This window comes from Ictalurus furcatus, chromosome 9 (genome assembly GCF_023375685.1).
Source record: "Ictalurus furcatus strain D&B chromosome 9, Billie_1.0, whole genome shotgun sequence".
Classification (NCBI taxonomy): domain Eukaryota; kingdom Metazoa; phylum Chordata; class Actinopteri; order Siluriformes; family Ictaluridae; genus Ictalurus; species Ictalurus furcatus.
In genome coordinates this window covers 2,802,928-2,819,856 of record NC_071263.1, presented here as the reverse complement: position 1 = coordinate 2,819,856, position 16,929 = coordinate 2,802,928, and the positions used below count along the sequence as shown (strand labels likewise).

The 16,929-nt window shown below is 42.5% G+C and overlaps 1 protein-coding gene across 6 annotated transcripts in view; it reads left to right on the top strand.

Annotated features, from left to right (window-relative positions):
* foxn3 (forkhead box N3) overlaps positions 1-16,929 on the top strand; it is a 136,282-nt gene that overhangs the window by 92,974 nt on the left and 26,379 nt on the right. For all 6 annotated transcript variants that reach the window (XM_053632704.1, XM_053632699.1, XM_053632705.1 and 3 more), the window contains exons 3-4: positions 406-542; positions 14,785-14,852. In XM_053632704.1, the coding sequence (XP_053488679.1) occupies positions 406-542; positions 14,785-14,852 (205 nt within the window). The remainder of the gene's footprint in view (positions 1-405; positions 543-14,784; positions 14,853-16,929) is intronic.

Here is a 16,929-nt window from a genome sequence, read left to right as displayed (position 1 = left end):
ATTTGAGACGAAGATCATGACAGCAATCAAGAAGACGGCGGAGAGTATTAACAGAGCCCATCGGTCTGTTTAACATCGTACAGTGTGGGGTCGTATGGGTAGCTGTGCTCTACTCTTTCACCTCTAGTTAAATTATTAAACCGTCTAAGTTCGAAATGTATTTAAGCCTGGTAGACGAATGCGTAAAGAAAAATAAACATAACAGATCAGACTGAGAGCGCTTCTTTGATTTCTGTAAGTGCTCTAGACGTTATTGAGTGTACGGAGAGAGAGAAAAAATGAAGCAGAAAGCTTGACCAGATATTCCTCTCCTCACGAGTCTTTAGTCTCTTTACAAGTCCTGCCTGTAGTGGTAAGTTTGTACTGACGGATCGCGTTTGAACTGTTCTGTCTTCCTCTGTGCAGAGTATCGGGAAAGGTTCCCTGTGGTGCATAGACCCGGAATACAGACACAATCTCATCCAGGCACTGAAGAAGACGCCTTATCATCCCTACTCCCAAGTGTTCACCACGCCTCCCACCTCTCCTCAGGCATATCAAAGGTAAGCAAGTGCCTTGCCAGAGATATCGATCCTCACACCTCTCTCCCCTCTCTGTCTCGCTCTCGCTCACTCTCGCTCGCTCTCGCTCGCTCTCGCTCTCATACTCTCTCAGGTGTGCTAACAGGTTCCGTTAGCGCCGGCATGTGCAGGCGTAGATCTCAGAGAGACGTGCCCGGCGCCGGGTTTCTGAGCCGCTTCATTTCATTTACATCGAGCGAACGTGTCGGTACGCCCCTACCTACTCACGCGTGCGAGACGGAATAATCGCTTTACTGTAAATCCCACAGTGCGTACATTTCCATCCGGTTCACCGGACGTTTGAACCGTTGTATTTTCAAAGCATCATTTTTGGAAATATATCTGGACATACAAAAAACGACGTACGCCTCAGGAATACCGCCAAGACCTGCGTATAGAGCATCAGAGAAGGCAAAATGCAGAAAAAGCGGTCAGGTGGTACAAGTCGGAGCTCTCCGAAACGCCCTAGTTGTAATTACGAGGACGCGAGTATAACATAATTATGGCAATTACGACATGGCATTAACGCAGGTACAGTCTACATATATGTCCTGGTCATGTGATCTACTAATGTTCAACGTAGCGCAATGTACGTAGCCACGCCCCCTACAATAAGCGCTTATAATAAAAGGCTAGACAAAGCGTTCATTTATTTATTTTGCGTGATGAGCATGTGTACTTTGTGAAGACACGCCCATCTCTAATTTATACAGAGATCGCTTATCCCATGCAAAATTATCCCGTCGAAAGGACTACAAACGTTCTCCAGAAACATATCCGGATACGTGTTCAGAAACATTCGCCATATACTGTATACAGCAGGACTGTGCAAGGAGGCTGTTGTACGAAGTCGTTTTTTTTTCCTTGAATTTTCACCACAGCGTTTTTTAAACTGTCGATTGATACCCTGATCTTGTGATGACTGTGATTTTTTTTTCAGCTAGGTTATCATACTGTGGAAAAAAAAAAAAAAAAAATCAAACCACTACCAAACACCTCCATTACCAAGCCTTGAAAACTGGCTAAATAAAAATGTCTGAATGAAGCTAAGAGCTAGGTGTTTGTAAAGAAGGTAAAAACAATTGGACAGGATGGATGGATGGATGCATGTATGTATGGATGGATGTATGTATGTATGTATGGATGGATGGATGCAGGTATATATGTATGTATGTATGTATGGATGTATGTATTGATGGATGTATGTATGTATGGATGGATGGATGTATGTATATATTTATGTATGTATGTATGTATGGATGGATGGATGGCCGGATGGATGTATGTATGTATGGATGGATGGATGTATGTATGGATGGCTGGATGGATGAATGGATGTATGTATATATGGATGGATGGATGGATGGATGGATGAATATATGGATGGATGGCTGGATGTATGGATGGATGTGTATGGATGGATGTATGTATATATGTATGTATGGATGGATGGATGGATGGATGTATGTATCGATGGATGGATAGATGGATGGATGGATAGATGTATGGATGTATGTATGTATGGATGTATGGATAGATGTATGTATGTATGTATGTATGTATGTATGTATGTATGTATGGATGGATGGATGGATAAATGTATGTATGGATGTATGGATGAATGTATGTATGTATGTATGTATGGATGGATAGATGTATGTATGGATGGGTGGATGTATGTATGTATGGATGGATGGATGGATGTATGGATGGGTGGATGGATGTATGTATATATGTATGTATGTATGTATGGATGGATGGATGTATGTATGTATGGATGGATGGATAGATGTATGTATGGATGGGTGGATGTATGTATGTATGGATGGATGGATAGATGTATGTATGGATGGGTGGATGAATGGATGGATGGATGGATGTATGGATGGCTGGATGGATGAATGGATGTATGTATATATGGATGGATGTATAGATGGATGGATGTATGGCCGGATGGATGGATGGATGGATGGATGGCTGGCTGTATGGATGGATGTGTATGGATGTATGTATGTATATATGTATGTATATATGTATGGATTGATGGATGTGTATATGTATGTATGTATCGATGGATGGATGGATAGATGGATGGATGGATAGATGTATGGATGGATAGATGTATGGTTGGATGGATAGATGTATGTATGTATGTATGTATGTATGGATGGATGGATGGATGGATAAATGTATGTATGGATGTATGGATGAATGTATGTATGTATGTATGGATAGATGTATGTATGTATGGATGGATGGATAGATGTATGTATGGATGGGTGGATGTATGTATGGATGGATGGATGGATAGATGTATGTATGGATGGGTGGATGAATGGATGTATAGATGTATGTATGGATGGGTGGATGTATGTATGCATGGATGGATGATGGATGTATGGATGGATGGATGGATGTATGGATGGATGTATATATGTATGTATGTATGGATGTATGGATGTATGTATGGATGGATGGATGGATAGATGTATGTATGGATGGGTGGATGTATGTATGGATGGATGGATGGATAGATGTATCTATGGATGGGTGGATGAATGGATGTATAGATGTATGTATGGATGTATGGATGGGTGGATGTATGTATGTATGGATGGATGGATGGATAGATGTATGTATGGATGGGTGGATGTATGTATGGATGGATGGATAGATGTATGTATGGATGGGTGGATGAATGGATGTATAGATGTATGTATGTATGTATGGATGGGTGGATGTATGTATGCATGGATGGATGATGGATGTACGGATGTATGTATGTATGGATGGATGGGTGGATGTATGTATGTATGGATGGATGGATGGATGGATGTATGGATGTATGGATGAATGGATAGATCTATGTATGGATGGGTGGATGGGTGGATGTATGTATGGATGGATGGATAGATGTATGTATGGATGGGTGGATGAATGGATGTATAGATGTATGTATGGATGTATGTATGTATGGATGGATGGGTGGATGTATGTATGTATGGATGGATGTATGTATGTATGGATGGGTGGATGTATGTATGTATGGATGGATGGATGTATGGATGTATGGATGGATGTATATATGTATGGATGGGTGGATGTATGTATGGATGGGTGGATGTATGTATGTATGTATGGATGGATGTATGTATGGATGGATGGATAGATGTATGTATGGATGGGTGGATGAATGGATGTATAGATGTATGTATGTATGGATGTATGTCTGTATGTATGGATGGGTGGATGTATGTATGTATGTATGGATGGATGGATGTATGGATGAATGGATAGATGTATGTATGGATGGGTGGATGAATGGATGTATAGATGTATGTATGTATGGATGGATGGATGTATGTATGGATGGGTGGATGTATGTATGTATGGATGGATGGATGTATGTATGTATGGATGGATGGATGTATGTATGGATGGGTGGATGTATGTATGGATGGATGGATGTATGTATGTATGTATGGATGGATGGATGTATGGATGGATGGATGGATGTATGGATGTATGTATGTATGTATGTATGGATGGATGGGTGGGTGGATGTATGTATGTATGGGTGGATGTATGTATGGATGGATGGATGTATGGATGGATGGATGTTTTTCAGGCACAGAAACAAGTTATTGTTGGGAGGTAAAGTGGAGTTTGGTTTTGGAAGCAGAGGGTTTTGCGTTTGGATGTTTCTTTCCACCTCAGCTGCTTTTTACTCTGCTCCACTTTTTAAATATTCAGAGTTATAAAGAAAACCACTGGCTGCGCGGTGCCGCGCCTTTAACATGAACCTCCCCGCGATCCGACAAAACCATACTGAATGAGGTCAGCTACTAACAAGCCACTACCCAGGCACACTTGTGCAGGTTTTATACAGTACGCCACCTAATTCTGCAGCACAGTGCTGTGTCATGAGATTTATTCTAACGTCAGGTAGATTCCTGAAGATAACACGACGCTGACACGACCTCCAAGTCTTATCTCTTAAATGTTCATTATAGATTTCCATGATAATAAGTGTGAAAGATGGTGTCACCGTGTGTGTGCAGTGTGTGTGTGTGTGTGTGTGTGTGTGTGTGTGTGTGAGAGAAAGTCGTTAACACTCCAGAAAAAGAAGCCGCTCATATATATTTAGACTTTTATTTGAAATAAGAGCACACTAAAAGCGGTTGTGTTATATAGTCCTTATTTTTGGTGGACGATTGAATTACACTTGTGTTTGTGATCAGGTCTGAGTTTGTTTAGCATGATCATATGATCTGTGTGTGTGTGTGTGCGTGTGTGTAGGTGTGTGTGCACGTATGCCTGTGTGAGGAGGACACACAGGGTCTCGGCTTCCTCTCCTGCTCTCAGGCCAGATGGCAGATCGGCATGTAGCAGCGTGTAATAAAGTGTTTATCTGGCCACTGCGGCTCGCAGGAAGCAGAATGGAGCTTTTTATAGCGTTCCACACAAATCAGCTGAGTCACACGCGCTCACTCTTTACTCTTTTCTGTCAGCTTTAAACGGACCTCGGCTTATTATTATTCATATTTTTATTCATACGCTGATACAAATTGCACAGTTTATGATGCACTGATGGTATTTTCCTTAGGATTCAACAATACCAATATCAGAATATCAGCTGCTACTGATCCAGTACGGACCTGATACTGATCCGATACTGAACTGGTACTGATCTGGGACTGATTCGGTACTGATCCAGTACTGACCTGATACTGATCCACTACTGACCAGATATTGATCTGACACTGACCTGATACTGATTCAGTACTGGTCCACTACTGACCTGATACTGACCTGATACTGACCTGATACTGATCCTGCACTGATCTGATACTGATCTAATACCGATTTGATACTGACCTGATACTGATCCACTACTGACCAGATATTGATCTGACACTGACCTGATACTGATTCACTACTGGTCCACTACTGACCTGATACTGATCCTGCACTGATCTGATACTGATCTAATACCGATTTGATACTGACCTGATACTGATCCACTACTGATCTGATACTGACCTAACACTGATCTGATATTGATCTGATATTGATCTGATACTAATCCAGTACTGATCTGATACTGACCTAATATTGATCTGATACTGATCCTGATGTGATACTGACCTAATACTGATCCTGCACTGATCTGATCCTGACCTAACACTGATTTGATACTGACCTGATACTGATCCAGTACTGATCTGATACTGACATGATACTGACCTGATACAGATCCGGTACTGACTTAATGTTGATCCGATACTGATCCGGTACTGATCTAATATTGATCCGATACTGATCCAGTACTGGTTTACTACTGACCTGATACTGATTTGATACTGATCCTGTACTGAGCTGATACTGACATGATACTGACCTGATACTGATCCGGTACTGACCTAATGTTGATCCGATACTGATCCGGTACTGATCTAATATTGATCCGATACTGATCCAGTACTGGTCCACTACTGACCTGATACTGATTTGATACTGATCCTGTACTGATCTGATACTGACATGATACTGACCTGATACTGATCCGGTACTGACTAATGTTGATCCGATACTGATCTGGTACTGATCTAATACTGATCTGATACTGATCCGGTACTGATCTAATGTTGATCTGGTACTGATCTAATATTGATCCGATACTTTTCCGGTACTGATCCGCTACTGACCTGACATTGGAAACATTACAGGGCGTCATGGCAGTGAGCTTCATGTACGTAACTTGGCTGTCAAATTGCTTTTATTATATTTTTAATTACTTAAAATTTTGAATGAATTCTGTAAGTCTATAAGCCCCTTACAGAATGAAGTGTTGTGCTGTTCTAGGAAAATAATCAGTGACGGGGTGGTGTGATGAAGCGGACTTACTGTTACCACCCCAAAGTTCTTTATTATTAACTAAAGAACGACACATCATACCTTTTAACCGTTCATAGTTACAATTAATTCATTAAGTTACTGAAAAAATGAAGACTTTAAGACACATTTGATGATGATGATCTTCTTGCCTTCTGCTCCTAACAGTCGTGCTTCGGCTGTTCCTGGCCAACATCGCAAGGGGTTTTGTGTGAGGAGATGGCAGAGTAAACGCAATTAGAACAGCCGGCTATTTCGTCTCTGTGCTCGGATTTGGGCAGGCAGCCATCGTGGCACCTCGAGTACAGGGTACTGGATCGGTACCGGGTACTGATCCAGCCCCTCGGAGAGAGACAGAGAGATTGATTAAACAGTGATGTGTAAGACAGGCCCAGGCAGATCCACATTCCTTAACACGCTAACCATACAGCATCAGAGGGGATGGGGTGTGAGAGAGAGAGAGCGAGAGAGAGAGCAGGTGAAACAGCTGGCCCTCCGAGTCCTGCCGCACACGTATGCCCTTGCACGGTTATGAGCGTGATGGTCGCCACGGCAACAGGCACGCCTCCATGGTAACACATCGTGGCGGAGACAGGTGCAGTTGCATCACGAGGCTATTTGTTGCCTGGCAAAAGGACAGGCCATTAGCGCGGGAGAGAAATACGCCATCGCCCTGGCAACACGCGACTCTCCATGGCAACGGCACACGGCTTCCAGCCTATTTTTGGGAGGTTTTTTTTTTTTTTTTTTTTTTTCTTCTTCTTTCTGTACCTGCCTTTGTCCATCTACACGAAGAGGCACACACGCGTGAATTATCCGAGATGACAACTGGAGGTCCAGTAGCTGGAGGAGATTCATTTTAAATGGAAGTTTGTGGATTGAAAAAGCAGAAAGAAAAAAAGAAAAAAAAGAAAAAAAAAAAAGAGAAGAAAAGCAGTGAGACAGAGCTGTGTGTTTCACATAACTGTCCTCTCTGTCCTCTGGCAAGAAAAACACCAAAAGCTGAAAGAAATAAACCAAGTAAACCTTGTCACTGCGTGTGTGTGTGTGTGTGTGTGTGTGTGTGTGTGTGTGTGTGTGAGCTTTCACATGCGGTCCAAACTGTGACCCTCTCCTCTTCTCTTCACTTCCATTTCATCTCCTCGTCTTCTTCTCCTTTTCCATTCCCTCACCCTTTCCTCTCACGTCTCCGTTCTTCTCATCTCCGGGCTTTTCTCTACTTTCTTATTTCCGCCCCCCCCCCCCTGTTCTCTCCTTCTTCTCCTCATCTCTTCTCCTTTTCCACTCTCTCGTCATGTCTCCCCTCTTCGCCAGTCCTTTCTCTTCTTTCTAATTTTTCCATTCTATTCCCTCCTCACGTTTTTTCCCCTTCTCTCCTCCTCTCTTCTCCCATTTTCCTCGTTTTCCTAGTCAAGGACACAGCTCCTACCTCAGCGCTCTGGCATCTGCAGACCGATCACATCGCTCAGCCCCGATCACATTTCACGCTGCTGTAAACGCTGAAAAGAAATAAAAATTTTTTTAAAAAAAATTGTAAAAATGCATTTCGTTTCATAGCTGTGGAATCAATAGGGATTCCTGTGTTTAGCATTGACAGAATGAAACTGTGGATCGGTTGTTTCCTTTGATAAGCCCGTTGCTTGTGTGTGATATTATTCCTTCTCCGGGGCACATTAGAGAGAGAGGAGAAGTGTAACGGCTCTTTTGTGGGCGCTGAATGCGAGCGAGTAGAAGCGTGTCTCTGTAGATTCATTGTTCTTTGGGGCTTTTTTGTTCTTTTGGAAGTTTGTCAACAGCCAGCGCATGGAAAATACTCCAGCTGGTTTCAGGAAGCCGAGACGCAAGCTGCTTTCTTTTAGGTGTTCCTTAAAGTTCTAGAGACTTCTTGAAGAAAAGAAAAAGAAAAAAAAAAAAAAGAAAAGTCCACTCTGAATGACTTACAGATTTATTTTGTAATTGCGTTTTGTTTTGTTTTTCCCCCCTGACATGTTGAACTAATTTCACGTCGGTTAACGGTTTCCTACATTACCCACAATGCAGTAGGGTTTATCCATGGCTTCATGTCGATGCAGCGGCGCTTTAGTCTGACTCGCTCTCTGATCCGTGCACTCGGCTCAGACGGGTCGGCTTCCGGAGCGTCCATACGAACACGCCGACACGCTCGTCATCCCGCTGCGGTAGTCCACGTCGCTGCGTTGCATTCTGGGACGTTGAGTCCAACGTCTGCTCCACTACTTCAACGCTTCAACGCTCTCCTATTAAACCCCGTTGTTCCTGCGCTACGAATGTCTCTCAGTGACACACCAGAGCGACCTCACACAACCTCTAACATCTCACAGGGATAATGAAATATACGGCAAAAAATATTTCAAAATAAACATCACGTGTAGAGGATTCAGTCATGGAACGGTCAGACATGCCCAAATGACGTTAGGCGTCCGTTACGGTAAGGTGTTTCTCGTCCTAGCTTTCTTTTCCACCGTCAGAGTTTAAAGCCGAGCCTTGAAAGCACCGCTGGATGAGTTCTCGAGTTTGGTCATTTCCTCCTGTAAGATTCTGGTCTGGAATTCCTTCCAGTAATTGTGCGGCGTGTCCACAGCGCCTCCGGCCTCCAGAACGGCTCCATTGTGAGCGGAAGAGAAAGCGACTCTAACTCGGGACAAAAGTGAGAAGAAGTGAAAAGGATGGAGGTGGGGGCGGGGGGGGGGGGGGTTGTAGGTGGAGTAGCACCAATTAGACTGAAGATTAGTTAAAGAGGATTGTGATTGCAGGCGTAAAGAGAGAGAGAGGAGCAGGCAATGGGATTTGGGACAGGATTATGGAATGAAGCAAGAGCTTTTTGTTTGGAAATGAATTCCTCGGTCCTGCTCGAGTAAGGAGACGGCTTCGGAGCTGTCTGCATTAACGGATTCGACGCACAGAGCGGCGAGAGTTAAAAATAGCCGGGGCGTCGACCCAGAACTCGGCGAGACTCCTGCCAGTGGCACATGTGGTTCAGATGAAAAAGCTGAAACCCAGTGTAGAAGAATGCATGCTCCTCTGGAGTCCATAACATTTTTTAAGAAACTCTCCTCTCGTACGGGCGTGGCTCCCGTTCTGGTTCTTACTATTATTTTAGTTTTTTCAGCGTGGACCCGGAGCAGACTCGGATGGCGCAGGGCGGCTAGAAACCACGTTTTTGATTGCGTCTCGCGTCCATAAAAACAATAGCTCCGTTATATCCCAGAGCCCAGACGCGGATTCCATTACCGGCCGTTTCATTGTTCTTCCCTCTAAATGTGTAAAAATTTTACTGTCGAAAAAACAAAACAAAACAAAAAAAACCCCCAACAACCCAAGCGCCAAATAATTGCAGCGCCTATTCGCTTTTATGATGTTCCTTACATGGAGAAAGAGCCAGAGCAATAAAAGACTGTTTAATTTTTTATTTTTTTTTTTGTCCTTGCAGCTGATTAAAAAAAAAAGAAAAAAAGAAAAAGAAATGGCGGGTCGTCTATCATGAGGCATGCGGTGTCCATGGCAACGCATACCGTAGATGTAACCTGATACGAAGCATATGTGCCGCTCTTGGGGTACAAACAGCGGTTGGAACTTTGAGCTGTGTGTGTGCGTGTGTGTGAGACACACACAGAGAGAGAGAGAGAGAGAGAGAGAGAGAGAGAGAGTCCGAGTCAGTGTCCAAGAGAGTGCACGAGCTTTTGAAATGAAGAAAAAAAAAAAAACACTATACATACTATACACATATCCTCATTTCATCTAATAAATAATAAAGCACTAATGACGCTAGGACAAGAAGCGAAGAGTCGTTGAATGTTAAAGTTGACCTGAGATGTTTTAGTTGCTAGGCGACCGGTATGCTAATGAAGTTGTCCGTCTTAAGCCGAGATTGGTTTTAATCACTCTCGGCAGGAAAAGAAGAAAAAAAAAGAGAGAAAGACGAGAAATCAGAACCCGGCGTTCTGACGAAGTGTAATTAAAGTATCCGTAAAGAAGCAGAGAGCCTCCGTTACCCCTCAGTAAACGATCAGGAAGTGGCGGGTCAGATCCGAGGTGCGCGTGTCGGGCGACAGGAGGGCGGGCGCCGTGTTAAAAGGGCCCGTTTAGATTTGGAGTCAGGAAGGGAGAGCAGACTGACACGAGGCGTTTAAATGCACCGTGTAGACAAACACACTCAAAGCCAAGCTCCTCTGCTTCCTCTGTTTGCTCTAATTCTCAATTAACTAATATACTCTAAGAAGATTAAGAAGGAGAACAGAGCAGAGCCGACGCCGAGAGGAGTGTTATCTGCTCCGGCTGCTTCAGCTGGGAATGAGATATCAACAGAGCGAGAGCGAGAGAGAGAGAGAGAGAGAGAGATCTCAGAAGCAGGAAGTCAGAACTGGGAATTATATCATTTTCGACCTCTGTTCATTCAAGCTATAAAGTGGGGCTTAGCCTGCTAGCTTGTTAGCTCCAAGCTAGCTGGCTAACTGTGAAGAGTGATGAATATTTTCCTCCTCAGAACAGTGAAGTGTAGGGTCAGTGCTGCAGATTTAACAAGTTAATATGTCTGAATGTTAACTGATCTAAAGCTAATACCTGTATATACCGTTTAACTCTTTAAAATAAATAAGTTCTACTTTGGGCGCGTCTCAATCAGCTCCCTAGGTGGTGAATCAGTATATGGTGTACACGAGTTCGGGCACTGGTAAGGACCCTCCCTGGCTCACTTCACATTGGGCTGCTGATGACTCGATTCCCGACATAGTAGACTACGTGCTCGCGTTGTAAAAGCTCACCACTGGCATTTATCCACAGCAGGCAGGACCGATATCTTTCCGACGTTGTAAATCATATCAATCTGTTCGTTTCTGTCATTGTACTTCATGCAGGATCGTACGCTAGCTAGTGGATTTTTACGCATAAAAGTCGTTAGACTCAAACAAACCGTATATAGGACGTCAGATAAAGTCAAAAATCGCTAGCGTAAGTAATCGCTCGAGAGCCGCAACAACGCTAACAAGCTACATACGTCTGTAGACGAAGTCGGCTGAGAGGCCGACTTCGAGAGGCTTCAGAAAACATGACGTCATTTCCGTTAAGGGAACATAGTGAGCGTCGACGCTTCCTGGTTTTTGCGGTGCATCGTGGGGTTTTTTTTTAGGGAGCGAACGTTCCATTCGATGCGATTGAGACGGAACTTAAAATGGCCGCCTCGCTGATCAGCGTCCCGGCTACTGGACTACGGAGCTGATCGAGACCGCACCCTTCGTTTACTGTCGGCCACGTTAATTAGACGTCACTTGATGAGTCCGTCCCGACTTTCCGAGTTGCAGGGGTGTTTTTTCTTGCTCGGAGATCAGAAATTCCAAGTTACGAGTGAGTGATGTCATTTCCTGCTGGAGTCACAAACTGGGAATCGGGTTCAGAGTCAGCAAATAAAGCTGGAGAGGTGGAGAGGAACCGTTGATCAAATCTCATCTGAAAACCTTTCTCTTTTCTCTCCTCTCACACTTTCCGAAAAGCGACTTTGCATGTTAGAAAGGAGTTTTATATATAGATTTATTTATTTAGTTATTTATTTATTTAGTTATTTACATATATTGAACACATAAATGCATAAATAAATCAGCTTTACAGCTGTGCTCATTTTTGAGAAATGAGCTCAAATATAAGCAATACTTAGATCTTAATATACTCAACTGCACAAAAGTTTGCATCCCCTCTCTATTTTACAGATTATATGCAAAAACCATCCAAAATATTAATAACTGAAATGTATGTAAATCCTGCAACAACATAACGTTTCAAAACACGTAAGGCGAAATTAAGAGGAATTGTTTATTTATTTATTTTTATTCACGCGAGCTTCCAGACATGATTTGAAAAGGTCGGTGTGTGATGTCTTCATAAAGCTTTCGAATGGCTCGCATTTTATTTATTATTTTGTTTTCATCGTCAACATCGTCATTTCTCTTACTGCTGATGATGACGGAACATCCGTCCAACCCAATACACTCCGTGTCTTTTTTTATTAAATTTTTTTATTTCCCCTCAAACATTTGCACTCTTCTCTCCAAAGTGTCTCCGCTTTGCGTGATTCTATTTTGTGGGTCAGAGAAATCAGAGCAGCCAAACGGAAATGGCCTGACACTAATGGTTTCCTCTTTCACACGAATTCATCTCACTTTTTTTTTCTTCACCTCGTCACTTTCTTTCCTTCTTGTTTTTCTAAAATTGATTTTAAAAAACAAATCAGCTTTCTGATTTGCTGCGCATGGGTCCTGTGAAACGTTCATGTGGGATCTGTTTGTCAGGTCACGAGAAAGTAACACTACCAATAACGTCTCACGTATAAACATGGGCAGAGGGAGGAGGAGGGAGGAGTTGCCATGGCAACGGGTCACGACCACCATCTCGCGAGACTCGACACCCGAGAACGAGAACAACTCTTCACGTGAATTCCTGTCAGAGAGATTTCAGTGACTCGGATGTTTATTAAAAATAGATTTTACTAATTTTTTATTTTATTTTATTATATTTTATAAGAAAACATTGAGAAATATTCTTCGAAGTAGACTAAGCAGCACTCAGTAGAAAATTTAAAATCCTACTTTTACATTGTCAGAATATTCACTTTATAATAATAATATTATAGTAAAAATATAATAATAATAATAATAATAATAATAATAATAATAATAATATATACTATAATAACAATATTACAATATAATAATAATAACAACAATAATAATAATACTAGTAATAATAATAATAATAATATATAATATAATAATATTATAATATTATAATAATAACAACAACAATAATAATATAATATAATAGTAATAATAATAGAAATGATAATAATAATAATAATAATATATAATATAATAATAATAATAATAATAATAATAATAATATACAATATAATAATATATAATAATAATAACAACAATAATAATAATAATATAATATAATAGTAATAATAATAGAAATAATAATAATAATAATAATAATAATAATAATAATAATAATATAATGATAATAATATATAATAATAATAATAATAATAATAATAATAATAATGCATTTCCAGAGCAAATCAGTTATAAAAGTGACTTTCTGAAAAGTTTGTGGACATCTGCTGTGCTTGTTGAACATTTCATTTCAGATATATTCCCACTGTTGCCGTTATAATGCGCTCGACTCTTCTGCGAAGGCTTTACAGTAGATTTTGGGGCGTGGCTCCATTTTGGATTTGTGTTCGTTCAGCTACGAGAGCGTTAGCGAGGTTGAGGTCAGGCGCTGACGTTGGGATGGCGAGGAGGCTCCGGTTCCAGTTCGTCCCGAAGGTGTTCAGTGAGGTTGAGGTCGGGGTTCTGTGCAGGACGCTCACAGTTCTTCTACCTTCTTCTGACCTGAACACACCACGTCTTCCTGGAGCTCGCTTCGTGCACGTTGTGTCATGCTGGAACAGGTTTGGGCTTCTTCGTCCCTGTGAAGGGTACAAACACGTTCTGTACAGTTGTATGATTCAAACTTTGGGGAAAAGACCCACATGAGGGTGTGATGGTCGGGGGTGCGCATAATTTTGGCTATATAGTGTACACGTCACATGTGAGGGGGGGATCTGACCACTTTTGCCTGTAGTGTAGCTGAAACCTAATCATAGCAACAGCTCAAAATCTTTTTCCTGACTGCAAAGAAAGTATCTTTCACGGAGGCATTAATCCCGCTGACCTCGTTTCTGTCTGAGGGAGGAAAATAAATCAGTGCTTTTCATCAGTCAGTTTCTCTCATCGACTAGCTCCCAACTCAAAACCCAGAACCGTTTCACTTCCACACGTCGGACGTGCTCAGCGTCTTCCTCGCGTCAGCGTCGTGTTACTTCGCCGCGAGAGGGGCGGAGAGGGGCGGAGTCAGGCGTCCTGGACGTGGCGTCGGTTCCTGTACAGCAGTGTGACCGGTGCGGGGTGTAATTCAGTGTGAAGAGCGTCCCACTGCGCTGCAGCTTCACACACTCCTGAAGCCCAACACGCACATCGGCAGCCTTGTCATTTCAGCCAGTAAAAGCAATGATTAACGCCGCTAAGGGTCCATTTTCCAAATATAATATAATAACTAGCTCGCGCCGTGATGATGTGGTGATGATGTCTAAACACTGCGTATCGCTTTTCAGGGTGAAGTGTGGCTTTCTTAATGATGTGCTGCTAAAGCCGGGGCTGTGCTGTGCCAGACATATACACCCCACACACACACACACACACACACACACACACACACACACACACACACACACAAAACAATGTTATGATTCTTATGTGTTCTGTTTTTCTCTCTTCAGCCTGTCCAGTCCTCCAATTTGGCCGGGGAATCACTTCTACCGAAAAAATAAAGGAGTCCTCCTACCAGGTACTGATCCTCTCTCTCTCTCTCTCTCTCGCTCTCTCTCTCTGTCTGACTCGGTCTGTTTTTCTCTCTCTCTCTCCTCTTTTTTCTCTGTTTCTTTCATTTTCTGTCTGTTTCTCACTTTTCATTCTCTTTGTGTCTGTCTCTCACTTTTTCTGTTAGTCTCTCAAGCTGTCTATATGACTGTCTGTTTATCTGTCTGTCTCTCTGTCTCTCTCTCTGTCTGACTCGCTATCTGTCTGTTTGTCTCTCCGTCTCTCTTTTCCTTTCCGCCTATGTCTCTCTTTCTTTTCCTCTGTCTGTTTCTAAGGTCTGTGTGTCTCACCTTTATGTCTCTCATTCTCTCTGTGTGTGTCTCTCTCTCTCTTTTACTCTGTTAGTCTCTCAATCTGTCTGTCTCTCTGTCTCTCTTTTTTTTTCTCTGTCAGTTTCTCAATCTGTCTATCTATCTGTCTCTCTCTTACTTTAGTCCCGTCTACGTCTCGTCGTCTGTCCGACCGACTGTCTTTCTTTTTCTCTGTATATCTGTCTCTCTCTGTCTGGTTTTCTTTTCTCTCTCACGTTCTGCCCGTCTCTCTCCCTCTCTACCTGTCTGTCTCTGTCTTGCTCTGTTTCTGTCTGTCTGTCTGTCTGTCTCTCATTCGCTCCCAGGCTCTCTATTCTCTCACCTACTCTAAATCTGTGTCTCTCTTCCTGTTTACGCTTCCCCTCGTTCTATGTCTCTCTCTTTCTCGCTCTCTTTCTCTCGCTCTCTCGTTCTCTCTCGAAATTGTCAAATCTGATTTCCTTCTTTCAGCCTGAAATGCAGAATCTCGGTTTATTTGTATGCTCTTTAGACAAGGTTTTCCCGGAAAAAAAAAGTCACACACACACACACACACACACACAAATGTATGAGAGGAATTAGTGCATTGTGTGTATTTCGTGTTTGTTCTGGGTTTAAAAAGAAGCTCCTCCGGATCAGAATCGATTATTCCAGTGCCGTTGTTAGGATTCTCCCAGTCGCCCCTCCGTCCTCTGCTATCAATCCAGTGGAATTTCTCCTCTCTGTTCATTCAGAGGGGAATTATGGGTAAATCATCACTGTGCGGTCGTTGTGTGGACAGATGATGGGTGTTCAGGGCTGTGAAGTGGAAGCAGAGCACTCCGAAGCTGAGAGTCCGCCGACGAACTCCTGTTCTACGTCGACGTCTACGTTCACGCCGACAAAAAAGTCGTACACGTGAGGAACAAAACTCTCCGTGCCATGCTGTTAGAGGAAAATAATCAGCGACGGGATGGTGTGATCATGATAATCAGTGACACAGGTTCGGCGTCACCCGCCGCCTTGAAGTGGATTATTTCCCTAGAACGGCACGTCCCGCGTGTTTTCTTCCTTTTCCATGACACTGATTTGCCAGTGATTACAAATCCATCCCTTTATTGCTGTCGGAAATACGTTTTAGCCGCAACGATCATAAAGCCGTATCTTTCTCATGCGCGTTTCACAGAAAGGAAAGTCTCACTAAGCGTCCGTTTGACCCATCTTACTTTTGTTTTATTATTCCGATGCATCGTCGACTGCCGCTCTGCAGAAATCATCAGATTCGCTCTGAGTGAAAAGCGTTTAAAGCTGCTTTCTCGCGGGCTCGTTTTACACGTGATCCTACAGGAAGCGTTTCTCTTTTAGAGAATGCCGCCGCCGCCGCCGCCACCGTGCTTTTTTTTTTATTCATTTTTTTTTTAACCTCTCGACCAATGAGGTCGCAAGAAAGAAAAACAAAGATGGAGGACAAAGTGCTGGTGAAAAATGAGTCGTGATAGTGAGTGAATGTGAGGAGACGTAGAAAATATTTAATTGTACGTATATATATATATATATGCGTGATGTGACGTCTCACGTTAACCGTGACAGTCACGTCATCCGATCTTTATTTCCTCTGCGTTACTCATAACAATAAATCTAATCTAAATAGAAAGCCAGCCGATACGAGCTACAGCTAAGAGCGTTTTAAGCGTCGTTGTTTTTGTTTGTTTGTTTGTTTGTTTGTTTGTTTTTTTACAGTTCTTTTACTGAAAGTAAACGCGTGAAAGCAGGGGC